We start from the raw sequence: 22,760 nt of genomic DNA, 5'->3' as shown, positions 1-22,760 counted from the left end.
CTTTGTGGGATGGAAAAGGATAAGGGTGTGGAGGGTAGTTCCTCTCTACATGTTTTGGTCTATTTGGCAGGAATGAAATCGAAATGTGCTTGACAATGAGGAGCAAATTGATCAAAAGTTGAAACCTTTATAACATTTCAACTTGGGTTAGCATGTGTATAAGAGATGACTCAATGCCTTTGGTTAATTTTGTAAATTGATTGGGTTCTCATTAAGAGAGGAAATAGTTTTTATGGCTTCTCTTTTAAGGTCTTGCTTTTGCCTGCCTGATATATAATGTCCTGTGTAATTTGGTGCACGTTATTTTTGCTATTTATATTTACGTATCTTTCTTTGCCTATAAAATGAAAAATTGGAATTCCTAGATGGTGTTTAATCAAGATGATGGAGTGTAGCAAATTCATCCACTGTTAGAAAATAGAAGGGAAAAAATTCTCAGATTTAAAACACTGTGGGATTAGTTTTGTAGGCACTAAGAAACAGTAGTACATGAGGTATCCCTTCAATGTTATGGGGTGGTCTGATGTGGCAAAAAAGTTCATAGGCAGAGAAAGAAGAAATTAGGAAGGTTTAAGGTCACCTATTGCTTAGGGGTCTTTGTTTTTTTAGCTTAATAATAATAAATGTAATTTGCTTTCATATTTTAAAAGATATGATTTTAATTTTTTTTCATCCATTACTTAATTTTTAAATTTTTTACTAGAAAAAACTAAAATATTTGGATTTTTATGAACTACTAAAAATAACTTTTTGAAACAACGAAAATGTCCTCATCCTATTAATAGTAAAAATATATATATATATATTTTAATATTTAATACTATTAAATTATATTGAGAGTTAAATTAAATTAAATTTAGATTTAAAAAAAATAATAATAAACATCACCTTAGTCCCATGATATTTTGTTAAAACTCCATCCCTTCGTATGGTTCTTTATTTTTGAGAAATTCCAGAGAGGAAATCGCTGGCATCATATGCACAAATAGATGAAAATTTTCATTTTTGATTTATTTGTTTATTTATTTATTTTGAAAAAGGAAATAGATCAGAGTAACAAGCAAAATAGAAAACAAGGGAGTTTATGGGGTCAAGTCTTTGTATGGAATTCAGAAAGGTGATCCTCAATTCCTCATCTCATAAGCACAACTGAAGAAGTGCTCTTTGATTACTATATTAACGTAGAGAAACTGACTGCTGTGCCACAATTCCATTCTTCTTGGACATTCTGATTCCAAATCAGCAAGAAACCAGGGCCCTGAATGGGAAAGCAAGAAAATCATGCATAATAGTTCAATGGAACTAAAATAATACAGAATGTGGATTGTTAAATTTTGTTCTGCTTTGTGCCAAGGATCTTCTTGGTTTCTTCATCTTCAACTATTTTATCAGCTTTCATGCTGCCCAAAAGCCCATCCACTTCTTTACCAGCCCTGATATTTGCCATGATCAAGGTATGATACATCTGTCTGTTCATTGGGATAACAATTCTCAGTGACCCCACAAAAGCTTCTACATCTTCCACACGGCCCTTATCACCAAGCCAACTCAATATGCCTGCAATTACCCTAGAATTAGGCTTCCATCCTTTATTGTTCACATGCAAAGAGATAGCTGCCTTCATGCACTCCACAGCTTTCTCCATCTCTCCCTTATCCATATACCCAGAAGCCACTGTTCCCCAACTGTTTGGGGTGGTTATGTTTCCTTTCTCCATCAGTTCTTTGAGCATTGCTTCTGCTTTCTCAAACAAACCCTTTTCAGAATAACCGATAATGACGATGTTTGGCACTCGAAAATCATAACAGTTGCCAGATGACTCCCATTCCCTCAGCACTTTCTCAGCTTCTTCAAGCTCACCAAGCCTTACCAGGGATTCCAGCATGGTAATATAATCCCTGTTTATATTCCTCTTACAAGTACTTTTCTCGAGAGTCCACAATCTCAACACCTCAGCCTTATTTCCCAGACTTGCATAGAGTGAGATCAGATGGTTATAACCAAGCCCATCTCTCTTATCTAGCCTCTCCTCTGATTTCTTCAGGGCTTCAATTGCCTTATCTGGCAGGCCTGCTTTTATGTAGAAATTGGCTGCAACAGCATAGGTGTTCCAATCCATGACAATATGAGGTTGTCTCTCCATTTCTTTCAAAACTTTTTCCATTCCCTGGATATCAGATTGTGCACCATAAGAATTGATGCAGATTCTGTAGCTGAAGTTGTCAGGGTAAACATTGCTCTGCTTCATCTCAGTTAGCACATCAGGGACCTTCTCATGCTGGCCAACATTTGTGTAGAGGCACATGATGTCATTGTAAGTGAGAGGTGATGATGCAAAGCCCATCTCCTTCATTTTCTGCAAGTGGGAGAGGGACTTATCAGTTTGGCGCTGTCGGACATAACAATTTAGGAGGGCGCCATATGTCTTATCAGTTTTATCGTGGTTCTGCAAATTGTTGAAATAGCTTTCTGCAGAAAGAAAACCGCGAACCCTACCAATCAGATCCAACTGCACGGCATGTTCAGTTGGTGAAAATGCACATATGTCTTTTTTACTCATCCACTCTGAAATCTGCACCCATAAAGCATCACAACATGATAAATTAACAAGAAAATAGCTTGTAAATGAAAGTGTTGGAGGGTTTCAATACTCAGAAGGACCATAACATCCATTTAGAACAAAAACAAGGGGACAAAAAAAGAAAAAAGAAAGACTATGTCTCCCTTTTCATGCAGGTATCATTTTTCATTTCCACAAGAACACACCAGTTGACAATGTGTCCATTTAACAACTCGAAACAAACTGTTTGAACATTTGACTACTTGACCAGAGAGCCTTCTAAAAAATATGTAAGCACAATGCGCATTTTAATGGACATATTGCTCACACTTTTAACATTGACCATGGGACTGTATCCTCATAGAGGTAGCAAAGATCATTCTTATCCCACATTTCCTCAATTGTTTCTCTTTAGGAGTATGGTGCTCAATTGCTTGAATTCAAATAGGATTTATGACAGAATTGGATTCTAATAGACATGCATATCAACACAATTCATCAATGGTTTCCATCAAATTGCCAAAATTTTTTTAAGGAAAGAGCATTAGAAACCCTCTCAAAATCACTCCCAAATGGACTGTTGGTCTAAATGCAAATAGTTAAATATTTGCTCCCAGAAAACACTTCAGCAAAGATAAAAAAAAAATTCCCTCTTTTAGTATGTTTAGTTGAAACGATTATAAACAGACTCCATCCATCTTCATAGATTTCAAGGCGAAAAGAGAAAAAAATTTGTGAAAGTTTCCCGGAAAACAAACAGCTGAGCGAGAAAATGGCGAACCTCTAGGGCCTGAGAGAACCTCTTGCGCTTGCGGAGATCGTGAATGATGCGTTGGAGCTCAGCCACCCGAACCTTGTTCCCATTTTGGACCCAATTGTCCAGCTCCGGGACAACGCTTGTGTTAGGGTCTCCGAGAGGACTGATCTTGTTGTACAAGCTGATTTTGCCGTACCTGCTGGTGTAGTATGTCCGATTTGAAATGGGGTTTTTTCGGATTAGGGATTGTGGGCACTGTTGGATAGATTGCCTTAGGAGGGAGAATAGTCTCGAGTCCATGAGAGGGTTTTAGGGGTTTAGCAGAACTCAGCTGTTAGAAATGAGAACGGAGAGTGTAGCCCTCTGTCGTTTGGTTTCGGTAGGGTTTAAGGTTTGAAAAATGGACATCGAAAATTGGGCTTGGGCTGATGTTGTTGATAAGCCTCACTTTTTCATGGGTTGAGCCCTATGGAGCACCACTTCTTAAACATTTACTTTAGGGTTTTTCATCAATTACAATATTTTAATTTTTAACATAATATTTGAAAATTATTTTTAAATTTATCACTGTTTATGATGCAATTCAAATGATAATTTCAAATTTTAGAATTTACATTAAAATAATCCCTTTATGATATTAATACACTAAATTCCACCCGATAAAAATAAGGTTTCATATTACCTTGTAAAATGTTCAAAATTTATATTGGTTGTTTCACTAATAAATCTTCTATCCCAATCCGTGAATGGAACTACAAAAAAATAAGAATCATTCTATTTTTACAACACAAATGTCTTAACTTTTGTTTTCACAAAACCGAAAAAAAATATTCAAGAAAAATGATTTTCTTGTGGAAGCCAATGAAGAGAGAGAGAGAGATATTATATAATTATATGTCAATATATGACTAATTTTAACTCTCAGAAACCGTTCCCTCTCCATTGTTCTCATGTTGAGTCAGATTAACCTATTTGAACATCCAAATCCAACTCCAACACAACCAAAAAAGATGGCTTCCAATTTGATGGCTTGCAAACCGCTATAAGTTTGAAAAAGTACTACAAATTTCAAATTACTTTTACAATTGTTATTTTTTACAAATATTTCACTAAAAAAAAATTATAAAAACATAAAATAATCCAACTCTTTCCACACCTAAAATTTTTGGTCAAGATTGAAGCACCATAAAATTAAATTCACTTTAGGGTATGATGATCTTATAAGAAAACCTAGAAAAGAAAAAAAGAAAGAAAAAATCAGTGTTTTCATTTGCAGTCATTCACCATTACTATGTCATGACAGTTTGTGAGAGTTGGCAAAGAAAATGTTGATACAAAAGTTTGATTTCATGTCCAAGTCCAATACATTGAAGCAGCATCACTCAATTTCTTTCACAATTTGAGAGTTAGAAATTAGAAGAGCCTCCTAAGTTTGTTGTGAGGGTGGTGGTGCCCATGAATTGAGACATTAAGACAATCCATGAGCTTCATTTCCAGAGCTTTGAGCTGGGATATCTGCATTTGCAAATCCAAATTTTGCCTTCTTAGGCTCTCATTCTCCTCCATGAGTGACAGGCAATTGCTTTTTTGGTCTGCAGAAGATGCTGTGTTGTCTTTGGAAGCCTTTAGGAATGGTGGGAAGATGCTGGGCTCACACTTCTTCCGGGTTATCTCTGCAAGCATGTCCCTGCATCCCCTCTGGAACTTGTCATGCTGGAATTCCCATCTCTTGGAAGCTATCTTCTTGAATCCCTGCTTGGAAAGGAATCGAACTCACTCAATAACATAGGATGTTTTCATTTTCTTTGATTTAAAAAGAGTTAATACATAATAATCCACTTCTAATCATGTAAATATTATCCGTTTTAAATTCAAAGATTCTCACAACTTTAAAATATGTTTGGAAGAACCCATATATACGAAGCCGTGAGAATCCTTTAGATTAAAAACAGATAATATCTATATAATTGGGTATAAATTAATACAAATGATAATGAAACTGATCTTCGATCTTATTGTGGGAGTTTGTTTAACACCGCAATTCTATGATACAAAAAACATGTTTACATGAAGGTGATTATGATATTTCTAATTGGATGAAGAAAAAACTTCTATATATATGAAACGCATTTTAAAGTCGTAAAAGTCTAAACCGCAATCAATGACTAAAAGTGCAAATTATTTAAAGTGGGTCTCGGGGCTTGCCGGCTTGGCATACTCAAACTGGCCGTAAGAGCATATATGGCTTTTCCATTAAAATGTGTTTTGGCAATGAGGGCGGGTGTCGTGGGAATCTTAGGCAGAATATCACATGAGTAGGACGTTTCTTTGTGTTTTCTTTTTGCCTACTTGCGTACGAGACAGCAGAGCGTGATTATTTTGACTCTGCATCACCCCAAAGAACGAAACAGGAAAAAAAAATATATAGAAATAATTTTATTGACCTCACAATTATCATTTCTTGTTTTGACTAATGCAAGAAAAATGTCTCAATTTGACTAATCGGATTCAATAGGCGGCTACTGTTGAATCAAAATCAAATCCTCCATTATCATTCAGCTATCATCATCCCAGAAATACCAATCAAACACAAGACTGGTTCCTCAAATGGTGACCAGGCTCACCAATTTTCCTCTGCAGAAGAGCAAGAGCAAGAGCAAGAGCTCACTGCTTTGATTGCCCTTGATGTTTTGAAAGACAGTCTCATGCAATGTAGAGAGCCCTGGAAAAATAAGAAAGAAAACAAATACATAGATGATGGATCCTTGTGGGGAGATGAGAGGAGGAGACTAACTCACATAAGTATTGAGTTGGCGAACGAAGCTGGAGAAGTTGTTGTGCTTGAAGTATCTAGGCAGCATGATCTCTGAAAATTCATCAGGGGACCATACCACAAACCCTGTTCCATCTGCATTCCAAGACACGATTCTCTGCCCCCCATCCCCATTACTCGTATCTATAACTCCTTCCAACAGATCGTAGGTCTTCAACAGGAAAGGAGCAGGGGACTTTGTCCTCGTCCCAGACTTGCCTCCTGGACTATGCCTCAATTCTTCAGCCATACTCGTTGCCCAAATGGTTCCTTATCCCACACCCTCCTACTTATACCGCCATCTGGGAAACTCCTAGTCCCCCCTTTCCATTTCCCTTTTAGAATTTTATCTCCTTTGGCCTTTGAAAAAGTGGCACACCCTCCTATAAAATAATTAAATATTTAAATATATGGTAATTGATTTTTTAAAGTAGAAACCACCTCCTTCCGTATCATTTTGACCCGTCTTAATTTTTCATTCACCTTATTTAAAATTTTGATTAAATACATCTCGTAAATTTAAAATTTCATCAAATATATAAAAATTAGAAATAAGAGTTACGTGTACGAGTATTCTCATATGGTCTTGCTTCATTTTTATGAAGAATCGGGTCGTAATCTTTTGGATCATTTTGGGCCTTCCGTTTGAGACTGTTCAATACAAACGAACGGGAACATCCAGAACTGGCATTCTTCCAAACTTTCCGAAATTATCTACCCGATGCAACTGGGAAGGAGCACCTGGAATCAACACCTAACCGGAATCAGCAAGGCATTCGACAGCCCTTCGAACGTAGGACCAGAAGCAACGGGGACTGTGGGCGTTCGCCTATAAAAGAAAATACCATAATTAATGAGGACTAGTTTTTGGGGTCTCATTTAATACTGACTGCACCAACAACTTTCGTGTAGTTGATGTCTGTATCATTTTTATATTTGTTAATTTTCAGTCTTTTTTTTAAGTTTTGACTAAATAAAGCTAGTTTTTATAAATTTAAAATTTCATCGAATATATATAAATTAAAATAAGAAATTAATGAGAATAAAATGTATTGAACAAATGTGAAGAGAAGCCAATGAAATTAAGCCATGTCACTTACCCAACGACACACCTATCCTATCGGTCGTGCTACCAACTACCAAGCCCAATGCATTAAAAACAAATGGAAAGGGAACGAGAAAAGAAAAGAAGGGCCGCGAATGCTGACCCACATCGGAAACTTCTGGCAAACTGATTCGATCAATGTCAGCTATGATGAGTCACATGGGGCCACAAGGGCCTTCACACACCTGATAATGACAAACCTCTGCATTTATTTTTCGCTAAATAATTTTTAAAAATTTGTAAGTAATTTTCAAAACTGTACAAATGGTTCACAGCCCACTTCAGAATTTGTGCAATTTGTCGATGTGGGAAACAGGCTAACCCAAGGCATCGTTAGTTTGGAGAACCTTGTGGAGTTGGTTGGACCTTGGCCAAGGAATCCCTAGACTTCTTCACACAAACTAGGGCACTAAAATTTCATAAACCACGTGGCTTTGGACTTGCAGATGAGCAAATTCAAAAGAAAATAGGCATTTTGTTTTGGGATTTTTTTTATGTTTTTTATAAATTTGAGATGCTCTTCTTATAAAGCATTCATAAATAATGATAATTATATAATAATAATTTGAGATTTATAACATTAGAAAAATATTTTCAAATTTATGATAATTATGAAATGCCAATAAAAATGACTTTTATGTAGTTATATAATATTCGAGTTGTTTTTAAAAAATATATACATATAAAATATGAAATTTTAAATTATTGTTTAAAAATATAATTTTAAAATTTAAGTATTTAGTTAAAATTATATTTTCAAAAGATAACTTTTTATCTTGAGTAGATTTAGGAGTGTTTGGTAAAATAAGTTTTTTTTGCACAATATTCCTAAACTTTTAGGAAACTAAAATAATAATCATGTGTTTGTGTTTAGGGAGAAAAAAATAATAAAATAAATAATAATAATAATAATAATAATATCTAAAAACTAATTATTTTTTAAAATAATTTAATGACTCATTAAAAATTACATGTATTTCAAATTAATTTTAAATAAATAAAGATAATATTAATTTAAAAAATATGAGGTTCTGTTTTTCATATATTTTCATATTAATGGATCATATCCCATTTTTCCTTTGAAATTTTCCATGATTTAAAAACTCCTCATTTTTTTAATTAAGCAATCAATATTAAAAATGAAGTGGAAATGCTTGACTTCCAAAGATTTGAAACAAAAAACTAAAAAAATAATAAATGAATAAATAAATGTTGTCCCACCATGGCTTTCAGTCTTCTCAACTTTGGTAAAAGATGATAGTGTGTCGGTTTGGTAGAATTGTGAAAATATTTTTTCAAAATATTTTTATTTCTGAAAATAAAAATAATTTAATAAATTGCATCTATCTATTTGAATATTTTTGTTCTTTTAAATAAAATATTTTATTTTTATTTTTTATGATCAAACCAGAAGCAGGATCTCTGAAGACAAAAACCTCAAACCCTTAAAATCATTTCCTTCTTCTTTTTCCTGATGAGTCTTTCTCTGAATAGATTATTGAATTCGCGTTCTGGGTTTCCTTGGAAACGGCTTTTTGGCCATTTCTTCTCCTCAACAGCTGCCCACACCAGATCTTTCTCACTGTACAGGAGGATGTCCCCACTCTACTGGAGGATTTCCCCACTAGGCGATTCTAAGATTTCCATGGTTCCAGTCCTTGATGAATGGGTACAAAAAGGAAGGACGGTAAATGAAGAAGAGCTTCGGGACATTATCCAGAAATTGAATCATTACAGGCGCTTCAAGCATGCTCTCGAGGTTTCAATTTACATTTAATTTGTATCGTACTGTTGTTGGTACTGAAAAATCAACTTATCCATTGAAATATTGTTGTATTTTCTCTGAATTTTGTTGGGTTTTGTTGCTTGAAGCAATGTGTTCGAGAAAATAACCAAATTAGTTGGAATGGAGTGGTACTTGACCCCACTCCTGAAATATGGGGCTCGTTTGATAGCGGGAATTGGAATAGGAGTGAAAACTATCGAGAATACGATTCGGTTGAAATGTTTTTAAAATTTAGAAAATGAAAATATTTCTGAGAAAACCATTTCCATATTGGCTACCAGATGTACTAGCAGGTTTTTGGTATGAACTTGACAAGTACACCAAGAACCTTAAGACTTGTGGAATGTGGCTGGCGGCTCAATTTGGATGTGGGGTAGTCAACGTAGCCAGCTGGCCAGACTGAACTTTTGGGTTGGGTCATCGAACTGTAGTTTTATGCTTATGGGCCATCTTTGCCTTTTAATGGCGGACATTTTGGTTTAGATTGGGCAATAAAATTTTTATGAACCAATAGACTGATGGTAATCACTCTGGCTTTACTCAAGTAGCCTGTGATAGAGAATCTAATCCTCCTTCCTCAAATCAAGGAACTCAAAATCAGGCACCCTAATCTTGGAATTTGATTTGATTTTGAATTTGAAATTGTATCTTTGATTTTCTGCCATTTGAACTTTTATTTCCTTCACTTTAGCCGCCACACCACTAACTTCTGTCTAACAGTCCTTAATTCTGTAGTCTCTAATTTTGAAATCTTGCATCCCTTGGTTAAAATTCCATCCATTATCTTCAAAATCCAATGCAATAACTGCCCACCCAACCTACTCCGTGGTGACTTGTTCCAAAATCAATATATTCAGATAAACATTTTTGCCTCACTACCACGAAACACCCTCTACTTGACTCTATTAAGTCCCCTCAATGGCTTCAAGTAATGAGTGACAAGTTGAATGCATTTCTTTGGAATGAGACATGGGACCCTATACCCTCTCAACATTCGCAGAATACCATTGGTTGCAAATGAGTTTTCCTATAATTAAATGCAATCCTAACTGGTCCATCTCTCAGTACAAAGCTCACTTAGTGGCCAAGGATTTTCACCAATGCCTTGGTCTCAACTATAATGACATGTTTAGTGTTGTCATTAAGCCAACAATGGTACATTTAATTCATCTCTTGCTCTAACACATAACTGGAAGATTAGGCGACTTGATATCAACAATCTCTTCCTGCATGGCATCATTTCTGAGGATGTATACATGTAGCAGCCCCCTGGGCTCATTGACCCCACCTATCCATCTCATGTTTGTAAACTGAAGAAAGCTATATACAGCTTCAAACAAGCTCCCTAGGCCTGGTACAATGAGCTCAAGGGCTTCTTACTGCTCTATAGGCTTGTGAATTCTAAAAGTGATACCTCTTTGTTTGTCTATCGTTTGGTGGCTGTTAATGTTTATTTTCTTGTGTGCGTTGATGATCTCATTATTACAAGAAGTGATGTGTTCTTCATCTCATATTTTTTAAGTGCCTTATCCAAACGCTTCTCCATTATGGACTTGGGAGACTAGCATTATTTTCTTAGTGTCGCAATGTTGTCAACTCCTTCCAGCCTTCTTACACAACATAAGTGCATTCATGATCTCCTCCTTAATACCAATGTGGCAGGTGCCAAGGACGTTATGACACCAATCTCAATGTCTCAAGCTCTCACTCTCCATGATGGCTCATCTTCCATTAATGCGATGCAATATCATCATGTGATTGGTGCCTTTCAATATCTTGCTTTCGCACGCCCTCATATTTATTTCACTATGAGCAAGCTTGCCTAATTCATGTTCCAATCTACCAAATGAATTAGCTACCTAATGAACTCCTTCAACCTGCTACCAAATGACCACTTAGCTACCTAAAGAACACAATATACCATGGCTTATTTCTCAAGCATTAACAGTCGTTACATCTCACTGCCCTCTTTGATGCAGATTGGGCTAAAATCATGATGATTGAACCTCCACCACCATCTACATAGTTTATATTAGGGGCAATGCTATTTCATGGTGCTTGAAAAAACAAAAATTAGTTGTATGTTCTTCCACCGAGGTAGAATATCATGCCCTTGCTAACTGTGCATCTAGAGTTCTCTGGCTAAAGAGCATCCTTGATGAACTAGGGGTTGATCTATCTCAAAAACAAACCATTTACTGTGATAACATTGGTGCCACCTATCTTTCTATTAATCATGTCTTTCACTCTCAAATGAAGCACAACTCCATTGACTATCACTTTGTTTGGGATCATGTTGCTTGAGATAGCTTTGGAGTATCATACATATCCTCAAAAGATCAGCTCGCAGACGCTCTTACAAAACTGTTGCTAGCACAACTTTTCTTCATCTTCAATACAAGATTGGTGTCTCCAATGGGAGCATCATCTTGCAGGGGCATCATAGAGAACCTCCTTGCTCAAATCAAGGAATTCCAAATCAGGCACCCTAATCTTGTAATTTGATTTGATTTTAAATTTGAAATTGTATCTTTAATTTTGCCTTTTGTATTTTAATTTCCTACACTTTAGGCTGAATGTTTGTAACTACTAAACACAGCCTGGATCCCTGTATATATAAGCACATACCAGTTTGATGAAACAAATATAACATTCCATAATATTTTCAATCCTGCTGGCCTGTCTTTGCCTTTGATGGCTGGCATTTTGATCTGGATCACTTCTACTCTGCATGTTTATTTATGCTTTGACACCATATAATATTAACTTAACTAATATTCCAAAAACCAGAAAGACTGAGGTAATGTAGTGAGTTAAACCTTTTAATAATATGAAATTGGGACAATTTTTTATGCATTTCTTATTAGACTTTTTTTTGGTCCTGGGTGGGGTAGGGTTAGTTTAAGACAAAAAGTTGTACTTAGTGCAGCTTTTATCTTGCAATGATGAAATGGCAGGTGAATGAATGTTTCTGATTCAGTGTTTGTTTTTTGGGGTGTGAAGTATTTTGACTTCGATTACAAGAACCATAAGAGAGCCAAAGTTGGTTTAGGTGAAAGCATAAACACCTGTTTGTTGTGCTAGCTTTGCCAAGGAGTCCAAAGATTTATAATTTCCTTATGTTAGGGGTTTGTCTGGAATTGAATTTCCTGCAGCTGAGACTATGATGCTTGGTTTGGTTTCTGAGAAAGTAATGAAAAGAAAATTCATTTTATCTTATGGCTGTCTGAAACTTCTGGGAGTATCAGGCCAACTAGCTCAGAGATTCAAACTAAGGTGATCCTCATGAATAAATGCATAAGTTGTTTTTTCACTTAGGTGCATGTTCTAATGCAAGACCCCAGAAATTTTTTTAAGTGGAAGCTCAATGTAGGCTTTAACTTTACACAGATAGATGCAATGTATCATTCATTGACCATTGTTATCCATTCAAATAAATTTAATTCAGTAATTTTCTTATTGTTTCAGAAGTTCTACCTATGAATCATTGCCTTTTCCTTTTCCAGATATCTCAATGGATGAGTGACAAAAGGTACATTCCCCTGATGCCCAGAGACATTGCCCTCAGGATGAACTTGATCTTAAAAGTTCATGGCCTAGAACAAGTAGAGAATTATTTTAACAACATCCATAAAAATTTGAAAACCTACCAGGTTTATATTGCTCTTCTCAACTGCTATGCTCTAGAGAAATCTGTGGACAAAGCAGAAGCCATCATGCAGAGGTTGAGGGATTTGGGTTTTGTTAGGACAGCACTAGGTTACAATACTTTGATGAATGTCTATTATCGCATGGGAAATTGGGAGAAACTAGACATCCTGATGCATGAAATGGAGGAAAAGGGTATCTTCTGTGACAAATTTACCCTCGCCATCCGACTGAGTGCATATGCAGCTGCCTCCAACATCGTGGGAATAGATAACATTGTGACAAGGATGGAATCGGATCCCCGGATTATTCTAGATTGGAATAGTTATGCAGTTGTAGCACATGGATATTTGAAAGTTGGTCTGGTAGACAAGACTTTGGTAATGATGAAGAAATTGGAGGAGCTGATAGATGCCAAAGGAAGTAATGTTGCATTTGATAATCTCCTCAAGCTATACGCAGAAACTAGGCAGAGAGATGAGTTGGACAGGGTTTGGATGCTTTACAAGAAAAAGGAGAAAATTTACAACAAGGGCTATATGGCCATGATAAGCTCGCTGTTGAAGTTTGATGACATTGATGCTGCTGAGAAGGTTCTTGAGGAGTGGGAATCCCGGAGATTATCCTACGATTTCCGGGTTCCAAACTTCTTGATTGATGCATATTGCAGAAAAGGTCTTACAGAGAAGGCTGAGGCCCTTGTAAACAAGATACTTACGAAAGGTGGCAATCCTTTGGTTGATACTTGGTTTTATTTAGCAAATGGTTATCTTGAAGACAGTCAAATTCCAAAAGCAGTGGAAGCATTGAAGAAAGCAGTCGTGGTTTGTCCTCCCAATTGGAAACCCAGCAAGAATACTTTGGCAACTTGTTTGGAATATTTGGAAGGGAATAGAGATGTGGAAGGAGCAGGTGAGTTCATAAGGTTCCTGCAAAATGAGGGTATTTTCTCAGTGGGTGTTTGCAAAAGATTACTAAGTTACATTGAGAATGGAAAACCCCAACCCAACAGGCTTGGTGAAATAGAAGGGGATGTTTAGTCACGGAAGTGGAGATACATGGAATCACAGAGCCAAGCAGAAGTGCATGATGAAATTTTGAAGCATTCCTTTTATGGATTTCAGAAGTCAAAAGCTTAGGTAGCTTAACTCAGTGTTTGTTCTGACATTGTTGTGCCAGAAAAAGATCCTCAAGGCACAAGGCGTCCTAATTTAATCATGCAGGTATGGTTAACTTACAAAATCTTGGATGTACTTCAGTAGTTTCATTTTTTTTTTTTTTTTTCCCAACAAAACTTCATTCCATTATTCCATTATATCCAGGAGGCACACATTTGTGTTTTTTTTTTAACCTTGATTACTTGCATATTACTTTCTTGCAAAACTACTTGTGCATAAATATCATTGAGATTCATGATATTGCAGCTAGAACTAGTACATTCATAGAACCTTTCTAGCCGTGAGGTTTGTGAGGATTTCTATTCTATTCTCTTTTCAATATCAGCAGTGGAATGATTAGGAACCGCAGGAAAGATTTCCTGTGGCATCCATATATGGCTGTTAGCATCCTAGTGTTGGGACAATATCACAGAATGATGTTATCATCATTGTTCACCAAGTAGCAAGCAAGCAAGTGATCAGGAGAATGTTGGGGGAAAAAATTCTCCTCTGCTTTTGCAGAACTGCATCAACCCTTCATTTAGCTGCAGACTTTTGGGTATTAGACACCAGTATCATAGGCTGCAGGATGTTTATCATAGTTTTCTGCAAGTTGAATAAGGATTCTGTGTTGTTGTATATGGAATACTTGAACCAAATCTTGTTCATTGGTCTGCCATGCTTGCTCTGGTCCATGTTTGTACGATGGGCAATGGATATTCAACTTCGTTAGTAAGGCTGTAACATGAGCAAGTTCAGCCATTATCTAATGCTGTGTTTGGTTCCTAGTAAGCATGCAAGAAAAAAATGCTAAAGAAAATTATTTTTTCATATTTGGTTTTATTATGAAAATACGAAAGAAAATAAAATATTATCAAATTTAGGAATAAATTTATGTGTTTTTGAACTATTTAATCTTGTATAGTGGGATTAGATTAAGTGAAAATAAACTGATTTTTGAAGTAACTATAAACATAGTAGGAAATTTTAATTTATATAAATATAAATATTTTATATATAAGTTATAATAATGTTAGTTCATTTGATAATGATTTTAGGAAGTATTTTTAACATTTATAACACTTATAATTTATTTGACAGTGATTTTAAGAAGCGCTTTTAACCTTTCTAATATTTAAAAAATTTTATCATTTAAGTGTTAGAAAAACTAAAAACATTTTTTTAAATTACTATCAAACGCACCGTTAGAAATTTTTATCTTTCAAAGTATTAAAAATGTTAGAAATATTTCTTAAAATTACTAACAAACACACTCTCAACATCATATCTATTGCAAGCTTATATGATGTTCTACATTTTAAGTTATATTTATGAATATATAATTTTGTAAAATTTCCTATTTAAATAGGATTTTTTTCTTACACTCACCCTAACCTACCAACAAGTTGCTTTCTACAATATGACTGCCCAAATATGAAAATTATTTGAAGGATGAATAAAATATTGGAAAATGTCATGGTACCAACAACTATGATATTGAATTCAGAAATTGGACCCTTTTGAACAATTAAATTTAGATGGAATGGAAGTATAAATAACTATGCTTAAAGAAATTATATTAAATCATGGAAATATGAAACATAAGTATAAAGAAATTCAACCATTTTGGAGGTAGGAATGGCAACGGGACAGGTTTGGGATAGGTCACCCTCATCCCAATCCTGCCCTGTCTATTTATATCTATTTTTATTTTTGTCTAAAAATTAAAATTAAATGAGTATAGGAATTTCTTATATGTGTCTTGTTTCGTCTTTTTTTTTTTTTTTTGAAATTTAAATTTTTATTAAAAATAAATATGATTTTATAAATATTTATAATTTAATTTTTTATAAAAAAGCAATATTTTATTTATGTTAAAAAGTTGAAAATTGAAAAAAAAATCAATTAAAATAACTTTTTATTTAAAATTATATATGATCAGGTTCATATCTCATTTTGTTTGAGCCCATTTACCTTTATTTCAAATTGTTTTTATTAAGGGCGAGACGACCAGTCGAAAAAATTGATTTCATTGTCATCTCTAATTGGAGGTAAAAAATAATAAAGTTCTTTTAAATAAAAACAGAATGTTTAAACACTACTTTTGAAAACCCTAGAAAAAATGAAAGATGAGATGTTCTTGTTGCATCATCTTAACAAAAAAAAAAGTGCAAATTAGTTGATTTATGAGAGAGTTGTTTGATAAAAAACGCATTGAAAACTCAAATTTTGAAATCTAATCTTAGTCTTTTTTTATATTTTTTTGACAAAAATATCTTTATATTTTTTATTAAAAATAATTGTCTTTTTAGTCTACATGTAAATAATCAAAATGGTGAAAGAAATTTACATTCAACGAATATTCATTCCATCTGGATGTACTTAATGCCTAATCCAATATCACTAGGGATGTTTTTCCTTAATTTAGCTGTTAATCACATGGCAATGCCATGTGAAGATCATATTATAACAAACTTTTCCAAGCTTTTGTCAAAGATGATAAAATTTAATAAGATTCCAACATGATGTAATTTTTCATTAGTTTAGATTAAATATAATCATATTCAATTTAAATTTGTATTAATCTATATAACATGTTTTATAAATATATATTATTTTTTATCAATCCACATAACACAAATTTGACCATAATTTATCTATTGAATATATTATAACTATAACCTATTTAATAATTGTAAAGAACTATTAACATATTATAACCGAACCTATTTAACCCGCATTAAATATATTGAAAATATGGCTTTAAATAAATAGATTAGTTGATTCATTAACACGTGAAACAAGATCCAATCCAATTTGATGACCGATTATTAAATGATTGCATCATACATGATGTTTATTTGTTTAATAATTAAGGGTTAAAAGGTTATTAAAACCGATTTTAGAAATCTAACTTTTTATCTTTTTATTTTATAAAAATGTTTTCATTATTTTTTTATAAAATAACAATTTTTTAAAATTATATGTAAATATTTGACTCCGAAAACATAATGGAAACCAGATCACGGGAAGAAAGACCATCAAATGAGTTGAAAAAAAAAATGAAGACAATGATTTAAAACGGATCACGGATTGCCCAATTTTATTTTTCTTCGTGTTCTTTCACGTGTCGCCTTTTAGACGTTCCTAGTAAATTCTAAATGAATACATGAATGGGATCGAAGTAGTGGAAGATGATGATGCCACAACTAAGAAAGCATAATTAGTAGGATTTTAGATTTGAAATCTGCTCCACTCTTTCTGCTTTCTCTTTTTTCATATTGTATATAAAGTCACAAAAGTGAAGCAGGAAAGACCTTTGAAATTTGAATGAGGATTATGTTTCAGAAAAAATGATCCCGCCTTCTCTTTTTCTCTTCCGCCGTGATTCTTACTGTCACGACTCACAAGTCTGTTATCAGCTGAAAATTCCAAAAATAAATAAATAAATAAGAATAAATGTATCAATTTCACACACGAATCACGAATGTTACTAAAAAGGAAATTGGAGAGGAGAAATGTTGGTTCACACTCAATCCAGTGTGGTTCAATGTGACATGTTTGTAGGGTCGTAAGTGTTTATGAGGGGTGGACTAAACGGAAATGGCAAAACCACAAAGTCATAGCTCCAATCACATCATGTCGCCTCGTTAGCTCCGGAGGGTGGTTGCCTCGACTGGTGAACGGAACCCACAAAAGGGTTTGGGGTCAGTTGGGTGGCCAAGCCAGAATCAGAACCAAGACCAATCGGAAAAAGTCGCCCCCCACATTGGAAGATTGCAAATCAAGCCACTTGTCAATGTATCATCTTGCTGGGCTTGCAGTGGAGAAATGAGTCAATCTCCTCCATCAAGGTGTGAGTCAACTAACGGAGACAAAGGGCTAAAAAACAAATTATTTCCTTTCAATCAGTGTGCTTGTGGGAGAGACCTGAGTGAGTTGCAAGCTACCAGAGGCATACGTCCCACTACTAATTAATTATTGGCTTCAATTTCATGCGTTGTTTGGGTGGGAATCTAGAAGGTTTTTGTTTAATTATTGCAAGTATATGATGGCGCCAGTGACCCTGTTTTCTTCTTTTGGCTTTATCACCTCACATGTGACCGTTGAATCACCTCAACCACATCCCAAGATGCATATCAAACTAGGGATTGACTTTAGCATGAGGTAATGGGGGGGTGGGGTGGGGGAAAGGCCAGTTTGTTCAAAGGAAGTAATTTGTTTTGGTTAGAAGTTAAAGCCACTGAATTAGAAGCCAGAACTAGAATTCACAAGAAGACACTAGGATTCCCAATTTTTCTTCTTTCACTTTTGAATAGAATTTTGGGGCGAATGACTTGGGAATTGGAACAAAAGCAGGATTCCCAGAGGAAAAGGCAATAGCTTTTCAATCCCCAGTTGAAAGCCATGGTGACCCTGGACCACTTTTTTCAAACAAGGGATATGATTAAAGATTGAGCCAAGACCTTTTATCATGACGGGTGATTTGCGTCTTGGTTTTTTCTTCTTTCGGTGAGAGTTTTGAGACTTGGGTGCCACTGGAGTAGGTTGATAGCATTGAATTGAGCAAATATAAGATAGTGGATATATGCATGGCCGATCAGACACCGTCATGGCCGCATTGATTGTCGCTCAATTGGCTCCACTACCACCCCCACTATGACTTTCCCTGATTGAAAATCATAAGACTTATCCTTAAAAGAGTTCTCATGTACCATCTAATTAGAGGATTCGTTCCCAAAGCTCTTAGTGTGATCCAGTTGGCTTAGAACTAAAGTGGCCTGTGGCCCATTGAAAAATCAACACCACGGGGTGTCAAATTCCTAGAACCACCTCATTTACTCATGGCCGGGCCATGATCAGGTTGAGATGAAAGCGTGTTGCTAGCAGGAGCAACAGCCGAAACTCAGAACAGTCCTTATAGGAGTGTCTACAAGGATACTCCAACAATCATACAGTACCCCCCGCCTAAACGTCAATAACTCATCCCAAACAGAACCTTCAAGATGTGGAATATAAAATGTATAGAATGGGTTATAAAAGGCCATTTTTATCTTATTCTTGTGGCAGGTATCCGGCACGATTCAACACGGTGATAGTTGGAGGTAAACCCAGAGCAAAAAACCAATGCCAGGAAGGGACAAACAAGAAAGTAACTTGTAAGAGAAGAGGTTTAAAATATTTTCATCTATCATCTCATCTTCCCCATGCGTTCCATGCATAGTCCAGTTGATAAGCTTACGATTCATAACCGATTTACAAAGTATACAAAAAGGGCAAGGGTGTACACCTAACTATGATTAAAACAGGGCAAGGCACAGAAGAAAGCAACAGAAGAGGAATATTGAAATTCTGTTCAGTGACTTGTCAGCTTGCATCTCTTGCCTTCTCAACCTGGGGGTACTGCTTCCTGTTAGGTGATATGAGTTTGGATATGCATATAAGCTCTCTGAATTGCCAAACACCCTGGCATAAACCATTTCCCCAAACATGCCCACCGGATGGAAGAAACTTGTTGCTGTGCTCCCTCCCATGTTGAACAATGATGATGGAGAGTCATGTTCATAATCGTTATATGGATGAGGATCATATTGCTGGTTTTGATATGGATTCCGGTATTGAAGTTGCTGACCATTGTGGGATGTAGCATTTATCAGCGCTTGGGTTCCGCAAGCTGGCGGTCTGGGGGGTATGGCCATGCCAAAGCAGTGTGTCTTGCCCTCTAGCTCAGTTTCACTTGGGGTTTGGCCCCGACCATAGAGGGGGACAAGGGTAGTGTGAGATATTTCCGCTTTGCAAACTGGGCATTGTGGGTGCTCATCAGATGCGAGGGAGGCACTCTGGACATGGAACCACTTGTAGACGCATGGCCAACAATAGAGGTGGCCACACAAAGTGACCACTGGGTCTCTTGCAGAATCAAAGCAGATATTGCATTCAAAGCTATCATTAAGATTTTCAGCTTCAGTTGCTGCAGCAGATACAGATCTCCAGTCATGGGCGAAGTATTGCTCGATGGCCATGGATCTGTCTCACAATTTCCTCAAGCCAACCAATTCTTAACCCTGAAAAATAATCAAGGAAAAAAGAAAGATAAGAGAGAAGCATTATTAACCAGGTTTCTTGACTTGAGTACATTTTATAACTACGAGACTTAAAACAAAACCGCCCATTATTTGAATATGGTTAACCTTGCAACAAAAGTCTAGCTAAAACCAAAATGTTTATATGCATCAGATCCTTTCAAATAATCAAATATGCACAAAACACGTGATAACGATTCACCAAAGATTCCAGATTGAAAATTGGGAACCCAGAATAAACCAACCCGATAGTGATCCATGCCATAGGGGCTAAAAGAAAATGCATCTCATCTACCAAGTGGTTAAATAAAGCAAAATAATTGAAGGGACCACAACATCAGTATCATGAATTAGAACTAGATAGACAATAAAAAAGGATGAGAAGTCATCTATCAGAAGCCTATAATACATGTTGGCCTGTTCCCCTTAGAAATTCTTTTCCTTTTCTTCTTTTCAGCAAATTAAACCAAGAGGACCATTAAAACTTTCGAATCAGCATTATCCATATCCTTATAAGCTGGACCAACCGTGTCATAAGTATGGCTAAATTAGGTGCCTTACAAGATATGGAATTGAAGGCCTAACATACTGGTGAAGGTGCCTTAATACCCAATATTTTGACAGACTGAGGATGCTGAAGTATTAAAAAGCTTCCAACCAATTTCAACCACTTATTGACAAAGTGGGGCATTACATGGAAATAGAATATCTTCTAAAAAATTGGATACATCATTTCATAAATTCAAGTCATAACTTCTGCATGATTGAAAAAAAAAATCCAATTACTTCCAAACCATTAATCACTACCAACTTCTACTACCTCATTGTTTATGGTTTTGATCATTTAATGGGAATTGAAGGAAAGGAGATAGCAATAGCTTTTGATCTCACCAAGGAAGAAAAATAACCTATGTTTTCAATTAAGAGAAAATTATGGTTGGAAAACTAATAACTGGCTATATTTATCTCAGAGTTACATTAAATTCAAACTAGGACTTATTGTTGAGAGCTTTTAGTTCACACAGTGATGGAATCAGATTAATGGCAGCAGGTTAAGAAGATAGCTTGAATGGAAGAATTTTCAGTCAATAGAAACATGCAGAGTTAGGAGGAAAATCCCATTTTGGAAGCTGAAGTGTTTCACAAATCTTTGTTGCTCTCATTTTCTTTTTAAGTTTAAGAGCAGCTACCTAAGAGCAATGGCACCTTTGCCCCTTCACAACTGGGTTTTTGAATCTTTACAAAGGCACAGCAACCCAGTTGCGTTTGTAAACTGGTGTTCCTACAATCATCCTTTCCAATTGCACAATTTCTAAAAATATAGTATCGGATCATTGAATGCTGGCCTAACTACATGCGGGTAATTTTAGAAAATCCTGCAATTCAGTTCATCACTTCCACCCACCCATCTGGTGACTGGTAACAGACATAAGACAACACCTACAAATTAAATTGAAGGAGAAAAAGGATGAACAAACCAAATGAAGAAGAAATACTTTTCTGTTCCAGTCCCTTGTGGATGCTTTACCTAGCAGCGGATCCTTCTGGGACCCTCCCTCTATTCATTCATCATTCAGCATTTAATGGAAATCCAAACCGGAAAAAGAACAGCAGTTAGAAAACATTAATGCACACAAAATTTGGCACTTGCTCCTCAGCTGCCTAATCTACAGATCTGTTTTAGCTAAAGGGGCCACAACCTTTATTGTTTTCTAATGGGAACAAAAGGAGGAAGAAACAAGGAAATTCCATGAAAGCGGACAAAATAAAGAAACCGCAGCAAATTTATTTATTTTTTCTCTCTTTTTTTTCACTTTTCTTGAGGAAAAAGCAATATTTCCTTCATTTGAAGGATCGAAATGTCATAAAATCCTCTGAGCATGAAACCCAATTTGGTTTATGAGGCTTCGTCTGAATCTCCCAACAAACGAAGGAAATGTCAAAGTCAGCTTGAGAAAGGAACCTACTTTGAAGCAAACTTTAGCATTTCCCCTTCTTTACCATGTTCTTACAGGAGATCCAGATGAAGCCTTGATATACTCGTACAAGGTCAAGACGGAGAACAAACACAAAACCATACTTCCTTTTCTTCGTTGTTTCTTCCGGCTAATTTATCTTCTCCGACTGAAACCGCTCTTCTTCCTGTCCGGCATTCATGGGGCCTAAAACTCCACTTAAAATGAGAACATGGTTATCATGTGAACAGATAACCCCACCGACACGAAGACGAGAATGTATTGGCCATGAAATCAGACCACTGTACCAATCACTTCCCCCAACCCCCAAAAAAATAGGGTTTGACCAGAGGCCGCACGAATACTCTACAGCAAGAGCCAAGCCAAAAGGCTGAGAAAAAGAAAAAACCTCCTAATACCATCTCCTTGGTGTGATTCCCAGAATTCCTTTCAAATCTAAAAAGAAAAATCCAAACTGATTCACAAATTTTCCATGAAAAAAAAAGAAGAAGAAGAAAAGACGGCACATTCAGAAATGAAGAAAATATACACCAACATCCAACCACAAAAACACAAGATCCACGTCTTGTCCATCCAAAAATAAAAATTAAAACAAAATAAAATAAAGAGAGATCGAGAAAACACCGAACACGTACCGAGTAGCGATGCCCCTGCGCCGGTCAGATGCTTAAGAAGTGTAGGCACGCAGAAGATGCTCTCAGAGCTGCGGAGAAACTCCAATGGGGAGTCTGGTTGGGCCAACGAAGGAACAGAGAAATAGAGAGAATGGCAGAGAGCGGTTCTCTCGTGAGGGGGACTTTATAGAAAAAAAAACCGGTCGATTATACATCTCACAGACCGGTCATCTCTTTCGCTTACGTGGCACCCGTTTAGTGC

At 35.9% G+C, this 22,760-nt stretch overlaps 4 protein-coding genes across 7 annotated transcripts; 1 reads left to right on the top strand and 3 right to left on the bottom strand.

Annotated features, from left to right (window-relative positions):
- Positions 1–1,121: 1,121 nt before the first annotated feature.
- Positions 1,122–3,689, bottom strand: LOC117923005 (pentatricopeptide repeat-containing protein At4g21705, mitochondrial). Its single transcript, XM_034841264.1, has 2 exons — positions 3,342–3,689; positions 1,122–2,572 (listed from the first exon to the last, which is right to left on the bottom strand). The coding sequence occupies exons 1-2, from the start codon at positions 3,615–3,617 to the stop codon at positions 1,328–1,330; spliced, it is 1,521 nt and encodes a 506-aa protein (XP_034697155.1). The 5' UTR covers positions 3,618–3,689; the 3' UTR covers positions 1,122–1,327.
- Positions 3,690–4,563: 874 nt separating this feature from the next.
- Positions 4,564–6,460, bottom strand: LOC117924022 (heat stress transcription factor B-2a-like). Its single transcript, XM_034842567.1, has 2 exons — positions 6,116–6,460; positions 4,564–5,069 (listed from the first exon to the last, which is right to left on the bottom strand). The coding sequence occupies exons 1-2, from the start codon at positions 6,377–6,379 to the stop codon at positions 4,731–4,733; spliced, it is 603 nt and encodes a 200-aa protein (XP_034698458.1). The 5' UTR covers positions 6,380–6,460; the 3' UTR covers positions 4,564–4,730.
- Positions 6,461–8,649: 2,189 nt separating this feature from the next.
- LOC117923016 (pentatricopeptide repeat-containing protein At2g20710, mitochondrial-like) lies at positions 8,650–14,018 on the top strand. Its single transcript, XM_034841279.1, has 2 exons — positions 8,650–8,993; positions 12,527–14,018. The coding sequence occupies exons 1-2, from the start codon at positions 8,709–8,711 to the stop codon at positions 13,706–13,708; spliced, it is 1,467 nt and encodes a 488-aa protein (XP_034697170.1). The 5' UTR covers positions 8,650–8,708; the 3' UTR covers positions 13,709–14,018.
- Positions 14,019–18,978: 4,960 nt separating this feature from the next.
- On the bottom strand, positions 18,979–22,659 carry LOC117923841 (E3 ubiquitin-protein ligase RMA1H1-like). Of its 4 annotated transcripts, none has more exons than XM_034842325.1 (3): positions 22,520–22,659; positions 21,989–22,319; positions 18,979–19,890 (listed from the first exon to the last, which is right to left on the bottom strand). In XM_034842325.1, exon 3 carries the CDS (start codon positions 19,846–19,848, stop codon positions 19,126–19,128), a length of 723 nt encoding a protein of 240 aa, XP_034698216.1. In that variant the 5' UTR covers positions 19,849–19,890; positions 21,989–22,319; positions 22,520–22,659; the 3' UTR covers positions 18,979–19,125. The 4 variants fall into 4 exon arrangements, with proteins under 4 accessions (XP_034698216.1, XP_034698217.1, XP_034698214.1 ...); XM_034842326.1 differs by lacking the exon at positions 21,989–22,319 and adding an exon at positions 21,405–21,466; XM_034842323.1 differs by lacking the exon at positions 21,989–22,319.
- Between the last annotated feature and the right edge of the window lie 101 nt (positions 22,660–22,760).

The sequence above is a fragment of the Vitis riparia genome, chromosome 10 (genome assembly GCF_004353265.1).
Source record: "Vitis riparia cultivar Riparia Gloire de Montpellier isolate 1030 chromosome 10, EGFV_Vit.rip_1.0, whole genome shotgun sequence".
Taxonomy (NCBI): Eukaryota; Viridiplantae; Streptophyta; class Magnoliopsida; order Vitales; family Vitaceae; genus Vitis; species Vitis riparia.
The sequence above is the reverse complement of the archived record's forward strand: the minus strand, read 5'-3'. Positions and strand labels throughout refer to the sequence as shown.

Excerpts from the sequence above, each read along its gene's own strand:
- LOC117923016 (XM_034841279.1), top strand. The coding sequence starts at position 8,709 with ATGAGTCTTTCTCTGAATAGATTATTGAATTCGCGTTCTGGGTTTCCT. Across the intron at positions 8,994-12,526 it reads GCTTCAAGCATGCTCTCGAG|ATATCTCAATGGATGAGTGA; the intron begins GTTTCAATTTAC and ends TTCCTTTTCCAG.
- LOC117923005 (XM_034841264.1), bottom strand. The coding sequence starts at position 3,617 with ATGGACTCGAGACTATTCTCCCTCCTAAGGCAATCTATCCAACAGTGC. Across the intron at positions 2,573-3,341 it reads GGTTCTCTCAGGCCCTAGAG|ATTTCAGAGTGGATGAGTAA; the intron begins GTTCGCCATTTT and ends TTATGGGTGCAG.
- LOC117924022 (XM_034842567.1), bottom strand. The coding sequence starts at position 6,379 with ATGGCTGAAGAATTGAGGCATAGTCCAGGAGGCAAGTCTGGGACGAGG. Across the intron at positions 5,070-6,115 it reads TTCGCCAACTCAATACTTAT|GGATTCAAGAAGATAGCTTC; the intron begins GTGAGTTAGTCT and ends CTTTCCAAGCAG.
- LOC117923841 (XM_034842325.1), bottom strand. The coding sequence starts at position 19,848 with ATGGCCATCGAGCAATACTTCGCCCATGACTGGAGATCTGTATCTGCT.